This window comes from Microtus ochrogaster, linkage group LG1 (assembly GCF_000317375.1).
Source record: "Microtus ochrogaster isolate Prairie Vole_2 linkage group LG1, MicOch1.0, whole genome shotgun sequence".
Lineage (NCBI taxonomy): Eukaryota > Metazoa > Chordata > Mammalia > Rodentia > Cricetidae > Microtus > Microtus ochrogaster.
The window spans coordinates 23,087,917-23,113,121 of record NC_022027.1 but is presented as its reverse complement, the minus strand read 5'-3'; the positions used below and the strand labels follow the sequence as shown (position 1 = coordinate 23,113,121).

The following is a 25,205-nucleotide window of genomic DNA, read 5'->3' as shown; positions in this document are numbered from 1 at the left end:
TTTTTTTTAAAAAAAGAAAAATATGGTTATACCTAAAAAGTTCTTCTAAAAATATTTTTATATATATAAATGCTTAAGTTATAAGTATGTGCACCTCATTCATTCGGAAGTCCATGGAAATCAGAAGAAGGTGTTGAGTCCCTTGGAACTGGAGTTATATGTGAGCCACTATGTGGATGCTGGGAACTAGACTTGGTCTTAAATACTGAGCCACTGCTCCCATCCTAAGACATCTTTTTAGGTTACTACTTCTAACACATGAGATTGGTGTGTGTGCATGTTTGCACGTGTACAGGGATGGGGGTGGTGTCCAAGCATGCATCTGTGGAAGCCAGAGATTGATGCTTGCCTCTATTGGCCTCCACTTGACTCTTTTGAAGGAGAGCTTCTCACTGAACCAGGAGTTCATTGGGTGGCTAGACCAGCTGGCCAACAAAATCGTGAGCTCTTCCTGTCCCCATCTTGTCCTCCTACCCACTAGGCCCATGCTGGGATTATGGGCATCGGCAGCTATGCAAGTCTTTACCAGGGTGCTGTAAGGATCCAAACTCAGGTCCTTGTGCTTGCTCGCCGTTCCTTCTGCTCACTGAGCCATATCCCCAGCCTACACAGGAGATTTAATAAGTAAGGTATTTACCTAGGCCTCCAGTTAACATCATGGTAGCTCAAGTCCAAAATGAACTAATTATTTTGGGGCTAGTAAGAGGAAATCAAAGCAACTGGTGGGTGACTGGATTAGATGGAACGTGATATTTAACTCCATTCTAAATTCATCACGTTGGGGTATTAGGAAATGATTCTTAGGCTAGTTAAATGGCTCGGTGGTTAAGGGTGCCTGCCACCAAGCCTATGTCCTACTGACCTGAGTTTGATACCCAGGCCCCACATGGTGAAAGGAGAGAACCATATCCTACAAGTTGTCTTCCGACCTCCGCATGCACACTGTGGCACATGTATACAACACATACAGCACATAAATCTAATTTGAAAAACTAAATGATTATGATAGACCATATCGTATATCTCCCTAAGGCAATGCATGGTTACTTTTGACGGCATCCACAAGTAGTTCCGAGCTTCTCAAATGCCTGCTTTCCAACTGGAGCTTAAATCTCAGAGCAATCTAAAGTGTGAATTACTGTGTCTGTCTTTAAAATTTAAGTTGTACCTTTTTATAATACATATAAATTAATAGTGCCTCATGGAAACAGAAAGCAAAGTCCACTTCACCTTTGCTGTATTATAGTCTCAAAACTCTTAGCCCCCATGTACAACACACTGATTTGGTTGTGACCCTGTATACCCAGCAGCTCTTTATTGACAGGTGGTAATTTAGCTCCTACGGCACTCAGGTCTCTCGGGACATGTGGTTGACTGTCAGCTACTGTGCTGGCTAGTTTTATGTCAGCTTGACAAAAACTACAGTTGTCTGAAAGGGACCTTCAATTGAGGAAGAAAATACTTCCGTAAGATCCAACTGTAGGGCATTTTCTTAATCATGATGGATGGGGAAGGGCCCAACCCAGTGTGGGTGTTGCCATCCCTGGGTTCTATAAAAAGGTGGGCTGAGCAAGAGATAGGAAACAGTCCAGAAAGCAGCACCCCCCATGGCCTCTGCATCAGCTCCTGCCTCCTGGCTCCTGTCCTGTCTGAGTTCCTGTCCTGACTTCCTTCAGTGAAGGACTATAATGTGGAAGTGTCAGGCAGATTAAACCCTTTCCTCCCCAAGTTGTTTGCGGTCATGTGTTTCAGCACAGCAATAGAAACCCTAACCAGGACAGAAAATAGTACCAAGATAATGGGGTGTTGCTATGATAGATCTGACCATGTGTTTTGGGGAGGATTGTGGAGTGACTTTGGAACTTGGAGCTGGAAAGTCACCGAGTGTTCAAAGCTTTGATGAACTGTTCTGTGGGAGCCTGGGAGAAAAGAGAACCGAGAGAAATACAGACAATGAAGGCCTGGTTTGTGATGCTCCAGAGGGAGGTTTGAGTTATCTGGGGCTGAAGACTCAGCTGTGCTTGGCAAGAGACTGGTGCCACCGAAGGGGAATCTTTGCTTTGCTGGGTTAACTGGTGCTGGTCAGCCTGAGCTGAGGAAACAGCAGTGATTAAGAAGAGACCAGCATCACTGGAATCTTCTGGAAGTGTTTCCTGAGAGTCAGCACAGAGAAGCTGTGTTCCAGAAACAGATACGGTTGTACCCCTCTCTGGCAGCTGAACTTGGTAGTTTGTCACCCAGGTGGTACTGGTTTTGAAGGCATGAGGGGGTCATGGAGAGCAGCTGAGGTTTGGCACTGGGAGAAGCCAGGACAGGCCTTTGGTGAAGGCACAGCCTCAGTAACAGTCAAAGGCCCAGGACTGAAGGGGCTGCATAGAGAAGATGAGCCAGGAGCGGCTATTGATGAAAGTGCAGCCCAGTTGCGGCAGAAGACCCAGCAGTTTGGAGATGCCAGCAAGGACCATGAGAGTAGCGGCAGTGGAGTTAAGAAGACACGCTGTGTGTGCTGCAGAGGGATGAGCCACAGAAGTGATCCAAGCCCCTCGGAGGAGCCCAGAAGATGTAAAGAAATCCAAAATTATGGGACATTGTCTTGGAGTTTGGTTTTGCTTTCTTCAGATGGTAACCATACCTTAGTTCTTCCCCCTTGAAGTAAGAAATTATTTAATTTTGATTTTATAGGAGCCAACAGTTGAGAGACTTGAACTTTTAAAGAAATTTTGGAATTTTACAAAGACTTTGGATTTGAAAAGAGATTGAATATTTTAAAGATTCTGAATATTTCAAAGAGGATGACTTTTTTTAGTTATTTTTAATAACTGTGGGGCTTTTAAAATTTGAAATGTTTATATTGTTCTGTTGGTATTCACATGTGATCTCAGGGATGAACAAGAAAGGAAAGGTTATGGCTTAACAGCGATGGGTCTATGTGTCAGTCAAGTTGACAAGGGGTTAATTGTGCTGTCTATTTTTATGCCAACTTGACATAAGCTAAAATCATCTGAAAGGAGAGAACTTCAATTGGGAAAGAAAATGCCTCCATTAGATCTAGCTGTAGGTCAGTTTCTTAATCAGTGATTGATGGGGGAAGGCCCAGCCCATTGTGGGTGGTGCTATCCCTGGGATGGTGGCCCTGGGTTCTAGGAGAAAGCAGGCTGAGGAAGCCATGATGAGCAAGCCAGTAAGCAGCACCTCTTCATAGCCTTTGCATCAGCTCCTGCCTCCAGGTTCCTGCCCTAATTTCCTTCAGGGATGGACTATAATATGGTCTATCATAAGTCAGATAGACCCTTGCCTCCCCAACTTGTTTTTGGTCATGGTGTTTCCCCACAACAACAGAAACTCTAACAAGGACAGCTATCAACAGGAGCTTCTAAATAAGAAAGGAAAGTCAGCAAGAGAGGAAATGTTGGTGTTATTAACTTGGCAGCTTGTGAGATGAACAATGGGAAAGCATCAAGTTAGGAGATCAGAGCAAACGATATACACATTAAGACTCTGAAGGAGAAATCTCAGCATGAAGATAGGTATTTATTTCATTGCCACAGTCTTGGCAAACTAATTAGTCTTGAAAAATATATTCTTAGAGTGAGTTCTTGATATCGCCAGTGCATGGTGTATTTGTTTTCTACTATTTAGTGTTTGTTTGGGCAATACTGGAGATTAAACCAAGAACCTAAGAATACGAGGCAAGAACTCTGCAACTGAGTTATATCCCCAGACCTGTAGTGTTGGTGTTTTGAGATAGGCCTCTCTATGTAACCCAGGCTGGCCTCAGCCTTACAAAGGCTGGAGACCAAGATGTGAACCATCGCAGCTAAGGCTGGAATATTGATGCTCTCTCTATCCCAGCTCTACTGCTGTATTTTATCTCGACACATTAATTTTAGCAATTTCCCAGTGGGTACAAAATACTGAGAGTACTTAAGATAATAAACATCTAGTTGTCGGTCTATTTTCAATAAACACTTTGCATACTTATTTCTCCTCTGTGGAATAATGCATGTATCGAAGAACATGAACTTTGGACCCGGTTTATTCAGGTATCAGCCAAGTCAAAGTCAAATGCCTTTAGCTTTACTGTAACAAAATCAGAAGACTCTTTTCTATGTACAGTGCAATGTTCATGAACTAGGATTACAGATTGGTGGGTAAAAGTGCTGACTGCCAAGCCTAGTGACCTGAGTTCAATCCCTGAGACCCATATGGTGGTGAGAAAAATATATCCTTCAAGCCACCCTTTAATATCTGTATGTACACACGCACACACACACAAATACATACACAAGATACATATAAAGCTATTAAGAACGTGTTCATGCAAAAGCTCTACAGAATCCACTTTATAGGTGTATGAATTTAGGCTGTTTCATCATATTCAAGTCTATCAAAAAGCATAATGTATTTCTATAACTCTAGAAATCATACTTGTCACTTTCAAGTCTTTGCTTGATAGTGGTTTTCTGTCCTTTCCTTACCTGTAAGGTTGTATTTTAATGCCCTGATTTTGACATTCCAGTGCCTTCATAACGACAGCTTCATTTTCTTCTGCATAAACAGAACACGTGCAGTAAACAATTGCTTGAACTTTAGCGACTGCAGTGAGAGAAGACACAATTACAACGGTGACCCAGTGCAAAGGACACACCTGTACCAGCACAGACTGCCAGGTGTTGACGGAAACGATTTCCAGGGATGCTTGAGTATCTCCCCTGGATTTTTAAATTTAAAATGACATTTGTTTACGTGTGGAGGTCAGAGGACAACTTGCGGAAACTGATCCTCTCCTTCCACCATGGAAGTACTGGGCATCAAACTCCATTCATCAGGTTCAGAGGCAAGTGCCTTTACCTGCTGAGACACCGCACTGCCCCCTGAATGACTCTCCTGTACAACAGAGCTTGTGTTAGTACTGTAAGCAGTAACCAGCCAGTAAAGTAAATTCAGCTAGACTGTCCAGAGAAATGAGGGTCTGAGCATTGTGATCAGCCCAGTTCCACACACAAGGAAATAAATACAGCATGCTCTCATATCAGCTCATTAGCTTCAAGAGTCTGGAAACAGACATAGTTGGGAGACATAGTTCTGTGTCTTGCTGCTCCGTGAACCTGGAAAAGAAAACTCACTCATCCTCAGAGCTCATCTATGAAACTAGCAAATTCCAGACCTGTGATTCACTCATTCACTCAGACTAATTGAGCACCTACCACATGCCAAGTGCTTTTCTAAGCTTTGAGTTATCGATGAAAAAGACAAAAAAATCTGCCAGTGTGGAACTTACTTTCTAGTAGAGGATTTAAAAAAATAAAGCATGATTAGGAAAACAATTTAGTGATAAAATGAAGCAGGATGGGTAACAGTTTCAGAGGACAAAGTGCTATTTTAAGTCATGCATAGGGCTGGGGAGGAGATGACTCAGAGGGTAAGAACACTGGCTGCTCTTCCAGAGGTCCTGAGTTCAATTCCCAGCAACCATGTGGTGGCTCACAACCATCTGTAAGAGATCTTCTGGCATGCAGGCATACATGCGGGCAGAACACTGTATATGTAATAAATAAATAAATCTTAAGTTGTAAAAAGCATTGCTGATCTAGAGGACTGTGGCTAGACAGCATCAGGGGGCCAACCATAGCTGCCTAAGGAGAGGAACAGCCAAGTATAAAGTGAGTACAGCATTCCAAAAACTGTCAGGGGCCCCATCTGATCAGGTTATAGGGAGTGAGGAGAGAGGAACTGACAATGAAGTTAGAAAATGTAGTCTAGGGATGGAGAGATGGCTCAGCTGTTAAGGGCACTTTCGGCAACAGATTTGTGGATCACTACATGGACTGTAGATTTGCACCGCTTGACACCCATTGACTCTAACGATTTCATTCTGCCTACGCTGAGACGGTAGCGGAATGTGGTAGAAGTAGGTAGGCAGATCAAAGCCACCCGGTTATCCTGCAGAAGGTGTTCACGTGGACATAGTGAAAATAATGGAGGCTGGCGTCCCCAGTAGTCACTGAGTTACAGCTTTTCTTGGAGGTCTACTGAAAAGACAGTATGGGGGAGGGACTGCAGAACTTCCGTTTTGCACTTTTAACTCTGAGAAGCTACCATAGAGGGGGTTCTTGCTCGCTCTTGTTCCAGTGGGCACAGAGAGAGGGCAGACAAGAAGACATGAAAAGTTACAGAAACCTGCAAACCAGACATGAGGAATGACCTCGGGGCTTCTTGAGATCACTGCCTTCACCATATGATGGTGTGGGTTTGGACGATTTGGGAGCAGAGACCTGGGAACAGGCTGTGAGATTCAGATGCCCGGGGAAATGAGGAAGCTTGAGGCCCTCCCCTCGTTTCCTTGTTCAAAAATGACAGAGAAGCTCAGGGAGAGGACTTCATGAGGACAAAATAATAAAGTACACAGTGAGGTGATTAGGAAATCATAACCAGTCAGTCAACATTCAAATATTTTAAAAGCATTTTCATAAATATTAAAAGAACTGGACCATCATTCACATTGTTGGTTTCAAATGGAAGTTGGAGTCATTTCTGTCAAGAATTGGAGCCAAGCCCTAATTAATTACTGTGACTAACATTGCTTTATGGGGAAATTATACAGCTTGATTTACCATGTATTTCCCAAAAATGTGAAGTGTCTTAATCTTGACAGTTACCAAATATTGTTTTTTAGCATGATAAGACAGCCTATGTCATTAAAATCCTTTGCTTTTATTGCATGAATTATGGTGTACATACATGTATACACGTACAGAAGCCATGCGGGATGGCAGGTGGTACATTTTACCACTCTCCTCCTTACACGCGTGTATGTGTGCAGAGGCCGTGCCAGATGGCAGTGGTATATTCTACCACTCTCCTCCTTACACGCGTGTATGTGTGCAGAGGCCGTGCCGGATGGCAGTGGTATATTCTACCGGTCTTCTCCGTATTTCCTCAGACAGATCTCTCAATGGGCCTGGAGCTAGGACAGCAGCCAGCAAGTCTCAGTGATCCTCCTGTCACTCCCTTCGCCAAGTTCTAGAGTCCAGGCACGTGCACAGCCATGCAGGTTTTTACACAGATACTGGGGATTCCGAGTCACATCTCCATGCTTGCTCGGCTGTGCTCTTACTGAGTCATCTCCCAGCCCCACTTCTCAGTTTTTATGACTCTTTATGAAGATCTTTTTAAAAAATAAAATAATCTTGGAATAGTCCATTAAACTTTAGTAGAAGTGTGTTACTCACAAGCTTCCTAATCTCCCGCCCAACGCATTTCACAGCTGTGTCCGTGCTACCAGTTCCAAGGGAAGACTTTCTTCATGCTCTTTTGCCTTGCTTTTCCTTATGAACACTGGAGCATTATTAGTAAGTTCTGCTCTATAGATTCATCTTTGAGTTTTCATAGGATGCTCACTTATAAACCTAATATCCAGTTATTTTTAGCACCTGACCCACCAGAGTCGTATGGAAAATATACACTGCAGTAAAAGCCCCACACTCATTTGTTGGTTTACTTTTTGAGACACTGTCATGTAGCCCAGATTGGCCTCAAACTTGCTATGTAGCCAATGATAGCCTCTTACCTGTGCCTCCCAAGTGCTGGGATCACAGGCCTGGGCCACCATGATTGGCTAGGATTCCCACAGATGTTGAGATCTCAGCATCCAAATGTAGAAGAGCAACAGTGGCACTCAGATCTGCATGGTGTGACTGAACTGGATGTGCATGCTTTAAGATCGCTGCTCAGACTTTAAGTGGGGTGATCTAGCCTGAAGTAGGAGGGTCATCTGTCCATGTGTTACTTTCATTGGTTAATAAAGAATCTGACTTGGCTTTTTGATAGGGCAAGATTTAGATAGGTGGAGTAGACAGAACAGAATTGTGGGAGAAAGAAAGCAGAGTCAGGCAGACGCTATGAAGCTCAGGTCCAAGATGGACATAGGTTAGAATCTTCCTGATAAGCCACCACCTCGTGGTGCTACACACATTAATAGAAATGGCTTAATCAAGATGTGAGAGTTAGCCAGTAAGAGTCTAGAGCTAATGGGCCAGGCAGTATTTAAATGAATACAATTTGTGTGTTGTTATTTCAGGTGTAAAGCTAGCTGTGCGGAAGCTGGGCAGGACAAAAAGCGGCCTGCTCGCCTCATCACTACACTAGCCTTTATCTGCAATTGCTCCTCTCTTCTCTCCACAGCAAGATGCAGAAGCCAGAGTTGGTTTAACTGGGCTTGGCCATGGAAATCTGTAATCCCAGAACTCAGTATGCTACAGTACGAGGAGAGCTCCAGACTAGCTTAGGCTTTGAGAGCCTGTTGCAAAATAAGTAAATAAATAAAGTAAAAAATGTTTAATAAACTACTGAAGAGTTGTCAGGAATGGACCAACAACAGAATTGCACCTGGTGAGAAGTCACAGTACAGACAGGAAAGGTGAACACGGACGTGCATGAACCGGGTTTGGTGGCATGTACCTATAACACTGGGATGCTGGCAGCAAGAGGAACACAAACTCAAGCCCAGCCTGAGCTACACAGCAAAACTAGGTGTAAATAAATAATAAACAAATGTAACATCATAGATGTACATAATTATTTTGCCTCAGATTAATAAATTATTAATTTATATAAAATGAGTTTATGAGAATAAAACATGTTTTAAAAACTTACAAAATTTAAGCTGTGTGGTGGTGATGCATGCCTTTAAATCCCAACACTTAGGAGGCACAGGTAAGCAGATCTCTGTGAGTTTAAGTCCAGCCTAGTCTACAGAGCGAGTTCCAGGACAGACTCCAAAGCTACAGAGAAACCCTGTCTCAAAAAAACCAACCAACCAAACAAACAAAAACAACAAAAACAACTTACTGAGCTTATTTAACCGAACGGTTTACTTGAAGACACTAAGGTGGAAATTTTGCTCATGGTCCACCTATTAGTGCTCTATTCTACCAATGACTGAAGTGTGTGCACAACTGAGGCATCAACACTGCGCTTTAACAACTTACATCTCATTGCGTGTTCGAGCTGTTCGTACTGCTGCTGAGCAAGAATCTCAAGTTTACTTTTTGTTGGACCACCTTGAGAAAGATCTTGAAGTAAACCTGTATCTGGATTTTAAAATGTAAAGATAGACTTTTCAATACAACACTATAGGAACTTGTCATATATCGCTGCTATCTCATTATTTTTCAAACAATTATCTAACATTCTAAATTTTCACAGAAAATTCCTACTAGTGCAATCGATAATATTAAAATGCTGACTTGAAATTGAAACATCTATAAAGGTAATTCGTTTTATTACCATTTTTCAAAGGGAATCTAGAAAACACAATACTAGTTTTATCCTAGTTTCTACGAGTCACCAAAAGAGCTTGTATATAAGTCATCTGCATACTAAATACAACTAACTTGTAGAGCAATACAGGAAATAAAAACAAAGATGTTTTCTCCAATGCTGAAATTGATTAGTTATAGTCAACGAATTTCATTAATTTAGAAATCAAAAGTACCTCCATGTTCATTTAAAATAAATTCTACTGGGTTACTGACACCTTGTCCTGAACAGCGGGGCAGCAGCAGAATGACTTTGACGTTCTGTAGCCTTGGATCCTTGGGCTCAATGCTGACAAACGTTTCATAAAGAATCTCAATGTCTGAGAAGGAAAAATAGCCAAAAAATTCATGTTAAATATTAAAACTCTGAATGCAGCATGGGATTGTAGCTCTTTACTGTTCATTTCCAAATCCTCAGCCCCGCAAAAACTAAACATAATGTAATTAGAAAAGGACACTGTTCTCTATTAATAAACGTCCCAAAGTTAATCAAGTACTTTTCTTTCTTTTTTAAGACTTCTAGCTGTGTGTATGTGTGTGGTATGTCACGTGTGTGGCTGCTCACTGCAGAAGAAGGGATCTCCTGAAATGGAGATTATAGACTGGTGTAAGTAGCCTAGCTTGGGTGGTCAGAACTGCTCAGGCCTTTTGCTACACGATCTTAACCATGTAGCTAATTCTCCTGCCCCTTTTTTATTAATTTTATGTATATGAGTGTTTTACCTCCATGTAGGTATGTGCATCACATACATGCCTGGCTCCCACAGAGGTCAGAGAAGGGTGTTGGAGCCCCTCAAGGTGGAGTTATTGATGGTTGAAATCCACCATGTAGGTGCCAAGATACCAAACCTGGGTCTTTTGTAGGAGCAACAAGTGCTTTTAACCACTCAGTCAAATCTCCAGTCACAATTCCCTTTTATTAATACTTATTTGTTAATATTGTTTATCTATCCTGACTGCTCTGTGAAGTGTGTGTGTGTGTGTGTGTGTGTGTGTGTTGTTGCTGTTAGAGTCACCTGGGGTGGGGGACTATCAGTTGAAACATTGCCTCAAGTAGACTAGCTGTGAGAATTTCTTCAGGGGCATCTTCTTGGTTGATGATGTAAGAAGGCCTGGACCACTGTGAGTGGCACCATCCCTAGGCAAATGGACCTGGGCTGTCTAAGAAACCTAGCTGAGCATGAACCACTAAGCAGCCTTCCTCTATGGTTCCTGCCTCCAGATTCCTGCCTAGAGTTCCTATCCTGGCTTTCCTTAAGGATGGATTATAACCTGGAAGGGTAAGGTAAAATAAACCCTTTTCCTCCCCAGATTGCTTCTGGTCAGGGCGTTCAGTCACAACAACAGAAATCAAACGATAACATTCTGTAACCCTGGCACATGGCAGGCTGAGGCAGGAAGACCAAGGGTTTAAGGACTGCCTGGTGTGTGTGTGTGTGTACTTTTCAAACATTCATCATCTCATACTGTAATGTAAATTTCATGAGTGAAACTTCGTTTCACTGCTAACTATATTCACAAAACAGAACAAAATTAATGTTGTGACCTCTAAGACAGTGATAGACATATATACATCAATAAATGTGTTGAATAAATCATTAAAATTTTTGTTTCTATTATTAATATTGCCCCTCTAAATTGCACTAACACGACTTGTCTTAAAAATCTGTTCCAGGGCAGTGGTGGCGCACACCTTTAATCCCAGCACTCGGGAGGCAGAGGCAGGAGGATCTCTGTGAGTTAGAGGCCAGCCTGGTCTAGGACAGGAACCAAAAGCCACAGAGAAACCCTGTCTCGAAAAATCCAAAAAAAAAAAAGAGTTAACTATTAAGGTAACTGTATGAACAGTCAAATATTAGTAATTTCTCCAAAGCCACAGAGAAACCCTGTCTCGAAAAACCAAAAAAAAAAAAAATCTGTTCCACATTCGTTAGAAGATGAATATTACATTTTAAGTCATTTGTGTTGTTAGGTATGGCAATAGTTTATTCTGTATAAAATCCCATTAGATGGATACTGAGGTTGTTTCTAATTTGAGGCTATGGAAAGTAACAAGTTATAGTTAGATGTCGTCTGTCACCAACAAGTTCATGTGTTAGGAGCTTGGTTCTTAATGTGGCAGTATTTAAGGGAGAAAATGGAATCTCTAGGAGATGATGGTCTTGGAAGGTAATGAGATGACTTGGACACTGCCCCAGAATGAGGGTCACTGAGTGAGTTAGTTCCCCACAAGACTATACTATTTTAAGACAGCATAACTTGCTTCCCCTGATCTCTGGCTTCCTGTTCTCCCATGTGCTCTCTTCTTGTACACGGCCCACAGTTCTGCCATCTGCCATGCTGTGATGCAGACAGAAGGGTCAGCAGATGCTAGTGCCACCATGCTTTTGAACATCCAGAACTGTGAGCTAAACAACCCACTTTTTATGAACTGCTCTGCCTCCGGCATTTTGTTAGAAAGACATCATGCTTCTCTGAATATTGTTGCACACAGTTTTTGTGTGCATATTTGCACTATTTGTGGGGGCAGGGAGGTAATCTACACAGACCTGAAATTCTGGGTGTTACTACAGGTACACATGTGACTTTAATAGCTAGTTTTTCCAAACTGGTTGCTTAAATTTACAGTTCCGTGGATGGTATTGGAACATTTATCATGCTTTTTAAAGCTTGTCAGTACATGGTATTGCCAGTCTTTTCTATTTTAATCATCTGTAGGCATGTAACAGCAACATTCTAATTCCCTAACTACCATTGGGATTTGTTACTTTTAATGTAAATTTTTGTTTTGTTTTTGCTCTGAGTATATTCTTTTTCTGTGTAATATATGGTTATATCTTTTGTACTTTTTCCTATTGAGTTATAAGCTATATTATCACTTCTGTTATTGCCATGATCATTTTGTGTGTGCATATGTGTATGTGCATGTGTGTGCCAGGATGCACATGTGGAGGTCAGAAGACCATTTACTTAAGGGCATCAGGTATCTGTTTCCACCTTTGTAAAGGCTCCAGGGATGAACTCAAACATCAGACTTACACAGCAAGTGTCTTATTTTTTAACCCAAGGAGCCATCTTACCAGCCTAAAGCATGCGGTTTTTATTGTTAATTCATGAGAATTTTATGCATTATTGATAAAAATCAATAGATATGCTTCTTCTATAACTTATTTTATTTTATTACTATACAGAAACTTTAATATCTGGTATCCAGTTAATAAATCTTCAATGATCAATGTGTTATACATTCCTTTGAAGAACTCTTAAATAAACTCCCCAGGTTATGAAATATGTTTTTTATAACATATTCTAGGAGATTCTAGATATACACTGAAATGAAGTGTCAGTTTTCTTCCTATCACAGTTTACGAAGAGATCATCTGTTCCTGAGCCTTCTGCTGTTACCTTAGCCATAGCTAAAGCCCCGTAAGTGCAGGCTTTGTCTGGACTCTGCCTGCTCCCCTCTGCTACTCATCCGCTTTTACACCGTAACCACCGCTGTGGGTTTTTACTTCGTGTCAAATTTTCTTATGAAGTGAATCTTTCCCCTTTGTTTTTCACCTCTAGTGTATTCTTGTATGTTTGGTCCTCTTTTTAAAGATGTTTTTAAATTTATAACTACGTGTGTATGGGGGGCTCATGCATGTATGTGTGGGTAAAGCCAGTCTCAGCTTGAAATTCTTCTCAGCTCTTCTCTTTCGGTTTATTCAGTAATGGAGAGCAAACCCAGGGTGTTGCGCATGCTATGCACACATTCCCTTTACTGGGCTTCCCCTGCCCATTTATTTCTTCATTGTACACATGGCATTTTTGTATTTTCCTTTGGCTTGTCTTGTTGTTCCAAGTCTATAGCTTCCCATCAGCCTCTTCAGTTACTCTGACTGTGCTTTGTCTTTGCTTTAAGCAGCCAGGCTGTGATGCCCACGGTATTAACTTATTTTATGCAGGCTGCTTAGCAGAGCTGAGTAGCTCGCAACCATTAGCCCTGGCTAAATCCACAGCTGGTGGAGCCAGTATCTGAATCCTCGGTTGGTCTCATTCCTGTCCAGTGTACTCTCTTTGAGTCTTATCTACCATTTCTCAGCTAAAATAACACAGTCTCTTTTCTTTTCAGTTTAGTATTTTTGAGTTATGTGTTTCCTTCTTTTTGTCTGAGTGCCAGACATTGCATTTGGATATTTAGGAGATAACTTGAAACTTAGATTTTTTTTTCCAGAGAGAAGTTACTTTTGCTTCTAGCAGGTAGAGTGGGCCCACCTAAGACTGGTTACTCTAAGTCCCAGGTCACCTTAACTCAACTAGAAATTAAGAAGGAAGACATCTAGGATTTGATTTGCTACCTTTCCTAGCCTGGAATTGCATACCATTGGCTTCTCTGGCTCTGCCACTCAGCAGCCATTCTGTTTACTTCTGCAGCCTCTAGTGAGTGTGGTCTTTTCAGGATCCAATGAGATATTAAAAATTAGGAGCATGAAAGACTTCATTTCTGTTCCCTGATGTTCCCTTTGTAAATTAAACATCTATGTTAATACCTTCTCATCTATTAAACGATGAGTTTTGAATCAGATGTTATTCTGTCAGAGAGAAAAGCAGCCCAATTCCAAAACACCTAGAAGCTAATTACTTTAACCTGGAGCCTTCAGTCCCGTATTAAACACAGACAGCCTGACATGGGTTTGTGAGGATTTTAGAAAGATGGTTCACATGTAATTTATATTACGACAACATAGTAAAACTTCAAACACTTCAAATATTTATAGATTCTTTTAGAACAATAATCATCAAATAATATTTGCACATACTTTGGCATCCCATTTTTGCAAAAAGGTTCGTCAGTTCAGATTCCTTATCTTGTGATTGTATTCCACATACAAATATTTTTGAGGTGTTATTATTTGTTAAGATTGACATATGGGCAACTGTGTACCACGAGCCTGTGTTGACCATTAGGATATCATCATCCATATTTAATAAAGCTTTTACAGAGTGGACAGCAAGACTTCGAGATTTGTCCTACAGAAAATAGTACGGTTAGAATTTTAAAATGGGTAACAGAAAAATAAGATGACTTAATTTTACTTTAAATAAACATAAGCGCTTGGTAGGAATTCTGAAAAGATTTGATCCATTTTAGTATAGCATCTTAATATATGTCTAAATGAAAGTCAATGAAGATAACTGAGAAACATATTTAAAATAAAAGGCTTACTCATTTAACCTAAGTTATGTCTACCATTTATTCTCTGTATAGTGACAAGCCAATCCTAAAATTGCAAAATATGATTTATAGATTATTATGGCTTGGCTTCCATTCTTTTGTGTTGTGAATGTTTTTAATTATGTGGCTGTGTGGGAATTTGTGCACATGAAGGCAGTGCCTACAGAGGCAAGAAGGTGGTGTCGGTTCCTCTGGAGTCTGGGTTCCAGGCAGTTCTGAGAAGCCTGATGTGATACTCCCTTAACCCATGGGAGTACCATCTCTCCAGTCCCTTCGCCTCTACTCTTACCCCTTCATGAAACCCCACTCACCCACAACTACCATTTTTAATTCCCAATTACACCGCCATCTAAATTGCTGCTAGCTCAGATGAAACTGAGATGTTTGGGAAAATTATAAAAGGCAGAAATGATAAGAGATTCTATCCAAGGACATGGGTGTGGGAGCTGGGCCTAATCCCAGCACGTGGGAGGCTGAGGCTGGAGGATTGACATAAACTTGAACCTAACCTGAGCAAGATAAAGCATTCCCCGTAGTCTGGGCTGGATAACAAGATCTCGTCTCAAGAAAACCGAGCCAACCAAAGAATGCTGGTGTGTGGAGGGGGTTAAAACTTAGAGCACTAAGTTAATCCACCTTAAATTCGTTTTTAGGTGCAAGGATTGTTTGGGTAAGCAGTATTATTCGATTCACAATGGAAATAAATAGTAGTTTACCTGAAAAATAAGTTTATAATCTTTGAAGAGATCTGTGTTTACAAGATCTCTTTTGAGATGAGCTGGAAAAATTAAAACATCGTCGCAGTGCTGATCCACGGCGAAAACTCTGTCTTCGAGATGCAGAACAGACTTGACTCTATGATAACCCTTTCCCCTCAGATTACTATAGACGTCTTCAGGGCTGCACATATCAACACAATCATAAATAGAACGTATTCAAACATATTTAGCATTAATACATTTGCTCCTGTAACAATGAGAAATATCACTATACATGTTGCATGTGATAAAACAATTTTAGCAAAGTTAAAAAATAATTAGAAACAGAAAGTGTAACATATTACTATAAGCTTATCAATTTAGTAAGTTGGTGGCAAGAGCTAAAATTAAACTATGACTCTAATCATTTCCCTAAATGTGGCCTCACCCCTAAGAAAGGAAGTCTTTATTACATTATCTTAAACTAATAGGGTTTTGAAATATGAATGGAGAACTGGACTGAGATGCATACCTGATTTTACCAGTATTTATCCAAGCGTAAAGAGGCAGAGTGGAGGCCCTCTGCTCCTGTTTCCTAATTGTCTCTGGTAGAATGTGGTAAATTGAAAGGGCGTCGTGTTTGATTCGACATCTCGCCAATGATGCAGCCAACTTTCTCTTACAGCTAGAGACAGAAAACTCATTCTTGATGACCATGAACGTGAAACAAGACTATCAATTCTCTATTTGAAACATTTACAAAATCCCATTTTGAGTTTTAACAAATTTGTCTGTCATTCCATTTCAAATTTTTAAAAGCTAAAATAAAATTTTGCGATATTCAAAAATAGAAACCCAATAGTCCTGATCTTCTGCTCTGTTTTGCTGCTGTGTAGTTATATACTCCTAAAATATTACAACATTGATAGTTCAAGGAATGAGCACAGAATCTCAAGTGAGACGAAGCAGAAGTGAATCCAGGCGCTCTTGCTCACCAGCGGTGAGGCCTTGGGAACGTCTCTCCTTCCCTCAGCATCAGTTCCCCACCTCTCGAGGTAGTCAGCTTACCTTAGCATTAACGTGCTTCTATGTGCACAGTATTTAGCACAGGACAGACACACAGCAGGCAGACATTATAGTCTGGTTAATATTATCAAGATGGCAATGGTGTGTGCTGATACTATTCCAAAGATTTCATTAGTTTCTCTCAAACCCTGCTTAGTTCCGAACACCCCAATGCCTCACCGTCCCAAACAAGAGAAAGAAGAACATTAGTACTCCGAAGACACAATACATTTTAACGAGTGTAAATAGCATTACTTTGTGCCTCTTCTAGAACTGAGTAGGAATCCAACTGAAATAAAGGAAAAATAAGAAACAGATGTCACAAAAGGGTCAAGTACAAACTGAGGTCCGCTTGATGTGTATTTAGGAAAAAGAGGACATCCTTAAGGAATTGCTAGGCGGCCAGCAACACAAACCCTGAAAGAACAGTAGGATGCAGAGCTTGGTGATGGGCACCACGTGCGGGACACTGCTTTCTTTTCCTTACGCCATTCAAACTCCCGAGTCTAAATTTCACATCCACTTGCCAAAATAAAAATCTTAATTTGTAGGTCTGAGAGAGGCAATCAGGAGTACCTGAAGAGGGTGGTTTTGGCAGACAGTAAACTTATTAAGCTATATTATAAAATTGCAGCAGGAGACTTAAAATGATAGCATATTGATACATACCGAAGAGTAAGCAAAGACTGTGAATTGCTGTTCTATAGTATACATGTATAGATGTTTGGTTGCAGAATATTTTGATCATTTATTTCCAAATACCAACTTATTTCTTGTTTTCCATACATAATAAATGCTACCAAGTAGATTATCTGATTAATCTCTGCTACCACAGCTGCCCAGCTGCTCCCGTCACCAGCATTCCCATCCACACACAGTCAGAGATCCTTTCTCAGCATATTAGACAGTTCTAAAGTTCACTGGCCACAGGACAGAATCCTTAAGCTTTAGCATGAGTATACTAGGATACTAGTAAGTTAGCCTCACGCGGCTCTTCCTGCAACAGTTCTACCACTTCCTTCCATGCATCTATCTTTAGATATTTGCAAGCCTATAATATGCATGTTCCCCCGTCTCTCTCTCCTCCCCTTTTTCTCTCCATCCCCTCCTTCTTCCCTCCTTCTCTCTCTTCCCTCCGGCTCCCCCTCTCTCTTCTGCCTGGCCTCTGAATCAAATTACCTGAGTTCAAACTTTTATTCCACCAATCATTAGCAGCATGCCTTTAGACAAGTTGTTTAACCTTTCTAAACTCTGCAAGTAATTACTTTAGCAATTAGTATCTAATGAACAAGGTTGTTGCACAGATATCTATGAAAATTTACTTAAGAGTCTGGCTAGTCAAGAAAATCTTATAATTAATATGCTTATCACATTTCTACTAGTAACTAAATACCGTAATGATATCTGGATCTATAAAAACTAAATGATAATTGGGGTCTGTAAAGGAATCTGCCTGTAATCCCAGCACCAGGGAAGCAAACAGGATTGCTGCAAATTTGAAGCCAGTTTGGTCTACTTGGCAAGTTTCAAGCTAGCCAGTATTCCCTAATAAAACCCTGCCACCCCACCCCAAAAATGATTTTGATCCTTAATTAACAGCTTGCTGCAGAAAAAGACATAGAAACAACCCCAGCATAACACAATGGCTGCTGTGAGACACAGAGAAGAGAGGAAATGCATTAGGAAGAAATATACTGATGCTGGTCCAAAGGGATTTCTAGAAAAGCTGAGTTAACTAGTAAAGGAAGAGCAACATTTTCCAGACCACAAAAGAAGAGGAGACATGGAGAGCATGCGTTTTCCAGACACGGTGGGAAACGACACACAGACAGAAGGCACAGTGCCATAGAGACGTGGAGACGACATTACACAGCGCAGCACCTTTGCTGAGCAGAGTGGAGAGAGATCCAGAGGGAAATCACAACACAGCTCGCAGACTGAAGATAGGATGTTGCAACTTTTTGTGCAGAAAATAGAGGGATACTTAAAAGTAGAGAAATAGTAATGAATTCATTGAGCAAATATACTTGTTTTCTTACTATATATTGCGGGCAATGTTCAAAGTTCCAGAAACCAATGAGTGGACCAGAAAGAAGTTGCTCCTGACATTCGAAGTTTAGAGTCTAGTGGAAAACAACAACAATTTTTTTTTTGAGATGTCCTAAGTACTAATAACAAGGAAAAGCGTTTTACTGTGCTGTGGTGGACTAAAGGGTCCTTGCTAGGGGAGTCAAGGGATAGTTCCTAGAGTTAAGTTCCAGCTAAGCTAAAAGGGAAGAGAGCGGAAGGCAGCCGAGAGTAAAGCGGAACATGAGATAGGCTGCCAACAGCTGAAGCAGAGGACCCCTCGGGCCAGAAGGTACCTACTAATTCTGAAATACGCACCCCAGGACGAGAGATGTAGAGACAGAGGAACAGGAAACACAAATGGAAACTCGGAGCAGCTCGAGCTTATGTGAAATCTGTCTCCGGGCCGGGGCCACCTCACTCGGGATACTTTTAGTTCTATTCATTTTCCTACAAATTCCATAATTACGTCTTTCTTTACAGCTGAGTAAAATTTCATTATGTTTATGTACTATAATTGCATTATCTCTTCACCAATTGATAGACACCAAGACTTGTGTCATTTCGAGCAATTGTGAATACAGCAACGATGAACACAGGTGTGTAAATAGCTCTCTCGTGATGCATCATCACTGGCAATATGCCCAGCCCAAGAATGGTATTCTGGATCATACGGCATTTCTATTTAGTGTTTTGAGAAACGGCCACATTGGTTTCCACAGTGGCTGTATCAGTTTGAATTCCCACACACACTAAATAGAGTTTCTGTTTCTTCACCTCTCCACCAGCATTTGCTGTTATTTGTTTCCTTTTTGTTCTTTGTTTGTTTGTTTTTCAAGACAGGGTTTCTCTGCATAGCCCTGGCTGTTCTGGAACTCACTCTGTAGACCAGGCTGGCTTAAACTCACAGAGAACCGCCAGCCCCTGACTCTTAAGTGATGGAATTAAATATGTGCACCACCACCACCTGACTTGTTTTCTTTTAAAAGACTTTACTTTGTTATGGGTATTTTACCTGCATTTATACGAATGTACCATAAGCATGCAGTGCCCACAGAGTCCAGAAAAGGGTGTGATGTCCTCTGGAAGGAGTCACTGATGGTTGTAAGCTGCTATGTGGAAGCTGGGAACTGAACCAGGGTCCTCTGCAAGAACAGCAAGTGTTCCTAACTAGTACACCATCTCTCTAGCCCTTCGTTTGTTTTCTGGATAAAAGCCATTCTGACTGGAGTGAGAGAGAGTCTCAAGGTAGTTTTAACTTTCATTTCTTTGATGGTAAAGAATGTGTAACACTTTTTAAAAATTATTAGCCATTTGTATTCTTTTTGAGAACTCTTTGTTCAGTTCCATAGCCCATTTTATGATTGGGTTGTTTTATAATATTTGTTTTTTTTTTTAGTTCTTTGTCTATAATCAGATATACAGATGGCAAAGATTTTCTCCTATTCCGTGGCTACCTCTTCACTCTATTAGATTAACAGTTCCCTTTCCTGTGCTTGTTAATTTCATGAGGTTCCATTGTCGATTGCTGCCCTATTTCCTGACCCCAGAGCCCTGCTCAGAAAGCCCTATCTATGCCTATAACTTGACATGTATATCTTGGTTTTGTCTCTAGCACTTTTAGAGTTTCAAGTCTTAAAATCCTTGATCCACTTGGGTTTGATTTTTGTGCAATGTAAGAAAAGGATCTGGTTTGATTCTTCTTCATGTAAATAATCATTCATTTCTTTATTTGTCTAGGCTTTTATCTAAGTCACTCCTACAGGGGGTTACTATGGAACTCGTCATTTTTAGAGAAGGTATATTGTCTTGGTTTTCATGGTTCTTGTGGTTTGCACCAAGACTTGCCCTTCTGGAGTTAGAATGTGGGTAAATGGGGCAGGTAGAATTGTTCTTATTCCAAGCCTTCCTTTCCATGCTGCAGAGTTCCTAAGAAACTGGCTGTAGAAGGGTTGATAGATTGGTGTTCAGAGCACTAGGCCTATCCCAAGTTCTCCCCTAACAGTTGGCATTGACTGAAACTGTCACTGCAGCAATAAACCCATTATGAAACAAGAGTCGTACGTAGCTGACTGAAACTGTCAATCACTCCTTTGTACCAACTGCTTTAGGGAGCAAAGGCCCACGACAGCAGTATGTGACCTAGGTTGTTATGGATATGAAGAAAGAGAAGAAGCCGTGGTGGGACTAGTGATCATCTCGGTTGCTAGACAGGAAGTAGAGGACAGAGATGCACACACATAAACGGGGAAATGGTTTACAAATGCTGGGGTATGGGAGTTTCCCTTAAAGGAGGACTGAAAAGAGAAGGCCATAGGTGTGCATCCAGGTGACCGAAACAGTCTCGTCTCTCTGGAGGGCGAATCGAGACACCTGTGAAACTGGCCAGTCTGTGTTCTCTGGGAGAGAAAAAGGGAAAAAGAAACACTGTGGGCAAAGGTGAAAAGAGAAATTCTGTAAGACGCAAACAGTGGGGCCAGCTAGCCTGCTACAGTGACCTTGGGTGTTATACAGCTGTAATGGGGAATAAGAACAAGGTAAATATACAGAATATGGATACCCAATTGCTCGATTATGAGAGTCTTGTTTCACCACTGGGAGTCCTCCATGTTGTTCTAGCTCTGGACTATGCTCTGCGTCATTCTCTCCTATCACGTTTGTCCTTGGCTTAAACTCACTCACGGAATCAACAGACACTTCCAGGAGCTGACGACAGCAGAAATGATCTCTCCTCAACTGTCATCGCTGCAATTAAGGCAGGCAGACCGAAGTGTGCTGGATGGAGCACTATTTGGGTTCCAGAAATCTTGGGTTCCCTGTTGGGGTGTTGAGGGCACTCCTGGGGCATTAGTCCCTGGAGATTCCTTCTCTAAGATCTCTAGTGACACAGCTTCTGTAGCTTTCCTGGAAGAGGTCCCTAAAGCTGGCCTGTTGGTATCTATGGCAGCAACAGCAGAGACTATAGTAGCATCTACTGATCTGATATGCAAGAAGTTCACGGAAACAATAAGCAAGCAGATGATAGAGACAGAGAAGCACTGTCAGTCTGATGAAATTCCGTTCCTTTAGTTACCCTGTGCTCAGCCACTTACTCCAATGTGGCTTCTACACTAGCTTCTCCAGTTCCAAGCTGAACGTTTTCCTGATGCCTGGAGAAAATCTGCTTGAAAACATAAGACTGACCCTCATCAGATGCTCTGTTTCAGATTCTCCACGAGAAAGGTTAAATGATCAAAGAGGTTCCAAAGAAAAGTCAGAAAAAAAAAAGCATGAGAGGAAAAACTCAGTTTTAAGAATTGTTTATGGGACCTTTTGGCAAATGATATACTCTGGGGCATGATGTGCAATAAGAAAACTGGGGGAAGTAAGAAAAAGCACATCTCTGGGCAAATGTGACAGATAACCTGTAGAGTTAGCCTAACAGTCACGAGGCATTTAATACACATCACCGCTTAGAGGAAAACAGGACGCTGCAGCCTTTTAAAACTGGTCTCTGCTTCCTTAACTCAGCAAGACTGTTCTTTTCCACTTCCTATATTGCAATTGGAAAGTCCCTGTAAGCATGGAGCCAAGACATTTAAGGCTCAACTTACTTGATTTTGTTTGTGCAGGATCAATTTTTAGGCTGTTTCTTACTAAAAGCTAGAACCTTCACCTCATTAATCTTACACATTTTCTAAGTCTGATCCATGATATTTGATTTTGACCACATAATTCATCTTTAAATCACTTTAGCTGGACAGAGTGTTACACACCTGTAATCTCAACATCTTGAGAGATGGAGGCAAAACAACCCTGAGTTCAAGGCCAGACTCGCGATCAGCAAGTCCAAGGCTGGTCTGGTCTACCAGAGACCTTTTCTCAAGATAAACAAATCTCACTCTCCTTGCCCTATGGAACGGGTCAGAGTAAGGGATTATGCACAGGGAATCCAGTGAAGAGTCTACTCATAGTGTAAGGATTTAGTGTAAGGAAGTGTGGTAAAGTGGGACTGGATGAGGAGATTCACATGTGTTTTGGAATTGGAGTCACAGGATTTGATGTGTTAGCTATCACAGAGTGGAGCAGTGGGGAGGAGGCGTGAGTTAAGACAAATATTAGGTAGATGGTAGTGCCTTAATTATAATATGGAAGACTTGGGGCTGAACAGTGTGGAAATTCTCTGACAGGAGTTTCGAATCCGGCTATAGAACTAGTAAGTTAGTCTAATAAAAGAAACTAGCGGGCAGACACCGGGAGCAGCAACAGGGCTCTCCCAACACGGGCTAGAGAAGTGGAGCAGAAGACAGAACTTCACCGAGAGAGAGTGAGACAGAGACCAAGAGAAAAGTGCTATAAAGGGCACAGGGTTAAAGGAGCCAACTCCTTCCGGCTTTCCTACCTCCAATTCCATTTTCTCCCAGGTGAGAACTCCCTCTATCGGGACATTTTCCACTCTTGCTCAAGCTAACTGAGGACAGTTTGAGAGTTAAGACCCTTATTAAAATACTTTGGCTCTGCTGGGCAGGGTAGCACTTGGTGACTGTGGTAGGAAGATTGCTTGAGCGTAGGAGTTTGAAACCAACTTCAGTAACACAGCACTTTAAAAAAAATACTGCGAAGTATATCTTTTTTATAGATTTTATGTTACAATTTTAATTATGTGTAGGTGTGTTTGAGAAGAGGGCATTTGTGCACACGAGTGCGGTGCTGGCAGAGGTCAAGAGACAATATCAGATGCCCTGGAGCCAACCAAGTGGGTGCTAGGACCAAACTCGGGTCCTCTGCAAGAGCAGTGTGTGCTCTTAACCACTGGGCCGTCTCTCCAGCCCCCATGTACCTTTTTCTTTGTACATATATTTTCCTTGCATAGCTCTGATGTTCTCTGCAATTCAATTATTAAATACAGGCATTTCTTACATAGAATATTGTGAATATGAGTATATGTGACTGACTAATTTTGGATAAGGTTTGTATTTTATTACTATTTAAAAAAAAAAAACAACAACAACAACCAGGGTCTCACTATGTATCTCATGCTGGCCTGGCTCACACAGTCCTTCTGTCTCAATCTCCCAGTGTTTAAGGAATGTACCACCAGACCTGGTTTCATATGAACCGGGGTTGGGGCTGGGGGTTATATGGGTAGCCATGCAACCATATCTGCATTATGATCCAAAGGAGGATGCTGTATATTATGAGGAAAAGAAGATATATAGGGATCTGAAGTCCCTTACTAAGCAGTAAAACCTTCTGATTTCTCTGGCCTCATAATCCAGGTCCCTGGCTATCAGCGTCACCTCGTCTTTCAATGATGAAACCATACACTGACATTTCCTGGAGTGCTTTGACTTCTCTGGACAACTCAGCTAACTTGAGCTTCCGCTAGCCAGTCTGAGACTAAGTTATGATGGCCATGAAGATGCGTTTGCATGAGTGTCTGTGTGTGGACGTGTGTGTGTGCACAAACTTATAACCGCAGCACTTAGGAGATTGTGGGAGGGAGGGTCAGGCGATCAAAGTCATTCTCAGCTATATAAGCTTTCCAAGCCATTCTGGGGTACATAAGACCCCATTTCCAAGGAAAAATAAAGGGATGGGAAGATGGCTGAGTATGAAAATTGCATATTGTACAAACATGAGAACCTAAGTTCAAACCCCTAGCCCCCACATAAAAAATTCCAGGCTCAGCACCTGTAATTCTAATGCTTGGCAAGCAGACAGAAAAATTGCTGGGGTTTGCTGGCCCAGCTACTTTGACACAACCAGTGAGCTCCAGGTTTACTGAGACTTTGTGCCTAAAAATAAGAAAGGGAGTAACTAACTGAGGAAGCCGTATGAAAGGGTGATGTGGGAGTGTCATATATCAATCTGTTGATTTCATTAGTTAAGCAATAAAGAAACTGTTTGGCCCTCATAGGTTAAAACATAGGTGGGAGGAGTAAACAGAACAGAATGCTGGGAGAAAGAAACTGAGTAAGGGAGTCGCCATGATTCTTCCACTCCAGGCAGACGCAGGTTAAGATCATTCCTGGTAAGCCAGCTCGTGGGCTACACAGATTAATAGAAATGGGTTAGATCGATATGTAAGAGCTAGCCAATAAGAAACTGAAACTAATGGGTCAGGCAGTGTTTAAAAGAATACAGTTACCATGTAATTATTTCAGGTAAAGCTAGCCGTGGGGGCGGCCGGGTGCCGGGGACGCAGCCCGCAGCTCCTATTACAACAGAGTGGCACCCAACGTGCTAATGAACTCCATGTAAAACCTGAGAAGGCTTAAAAAGGAGAGAGAAAGAGAATTTAAGACAGCTTTTTGCTGTTTCTGAGTTGCGTGCCGCAAAAAAATTGTCCTGACTCAGCAGCAGGAAAACTGGCTGTTTTAAAATGCCGGCTTTCTGGGCTGTGCCGCCATTGCGATCTCTGTCTGGCTCCTGCGGGAGACAGAGCTTTTGAATGGAGCATTTGGAGTAAAGTGCTACGATTTGTTTGATGGCAATGTGGACTGCTGTGTGCCTGGAACTGTGTGTGGCTCAGGGGCACCAAAGGGCTCTGAGGCAGGAGCTGCTCGCCATGATGAACTGTGCTGGTCTCAGGCAGGAACTACCGTAATTACCGTAAAAGCAGCGCATTAAGGTTTAGACTGGGCAGGAAACAGGCTGTACCTTATTACCGTATTACCTGTACATGGTGCAACTCAAGTTTTTAAGAACTGCTTAACAGTGCTCGCTTCGGCAGCACATATACTAAAATTGGAACGATACAGAGAAGATTAGCATGGCCCCTGCGCAAGGATGACACGCAAATTCGTGAAGCGTTCCATATTTTTGTGAAACCTTCTGTACCATTGTTGTTGTAAG

General features: G+C 41.7%; 1 protein-coding gene and 1 non-coding gene across 3 annotated transcripts in view; one reads left to right on the top strand and one right to left on the bottom strand.

Annotated features, from left to right (window-relative positions):
* Nsun7 (NOP2/Sun RNA methyltransferase family member 7) overlaps positions 1–25,205 on the bottom strand; it is a 46,954-nt gene that overhangs the window by 10,413 nt on the left and 11,336 nt on the right. For both annotated transcript variants that reach the window (XM_026785166.1, XM_005359280.3), the window contains 6 exons: positions 15,769–15,921; positions 15,255–15,438; positions 14,123–14,333; positions 9,497–9,640; positions 8,991–9,092; positions 4,479–4,596 (listed from right to left, as the gene is read on the bottom strand). In XM_026785166.1, the coding sequence (XP_026640967.1) occupies positions 4,479–4,596; positions 8,991–9,092; positions 9,497–9,640; positions 14,123–14,333; positions 15,255–15,438; positions 15,769–15,921 (912 nt within the window). The remainder of the gene's footprint in view (positions 1–4,478; positions 4,597–8,990; positions 9,093–9,496; positions 9,641–14,122; positions 14,334–15,254; positions 15,439–15,768; positions 15,922–25,205) is intronic.
* LOC113457524 lies at positions 25,068–25,174 on the top strand. The gene has a single exon (XR_003378082.1). It is a non-coding gene; the product is annotated as a U6 spliceosomal RNA (small nuclear RNA).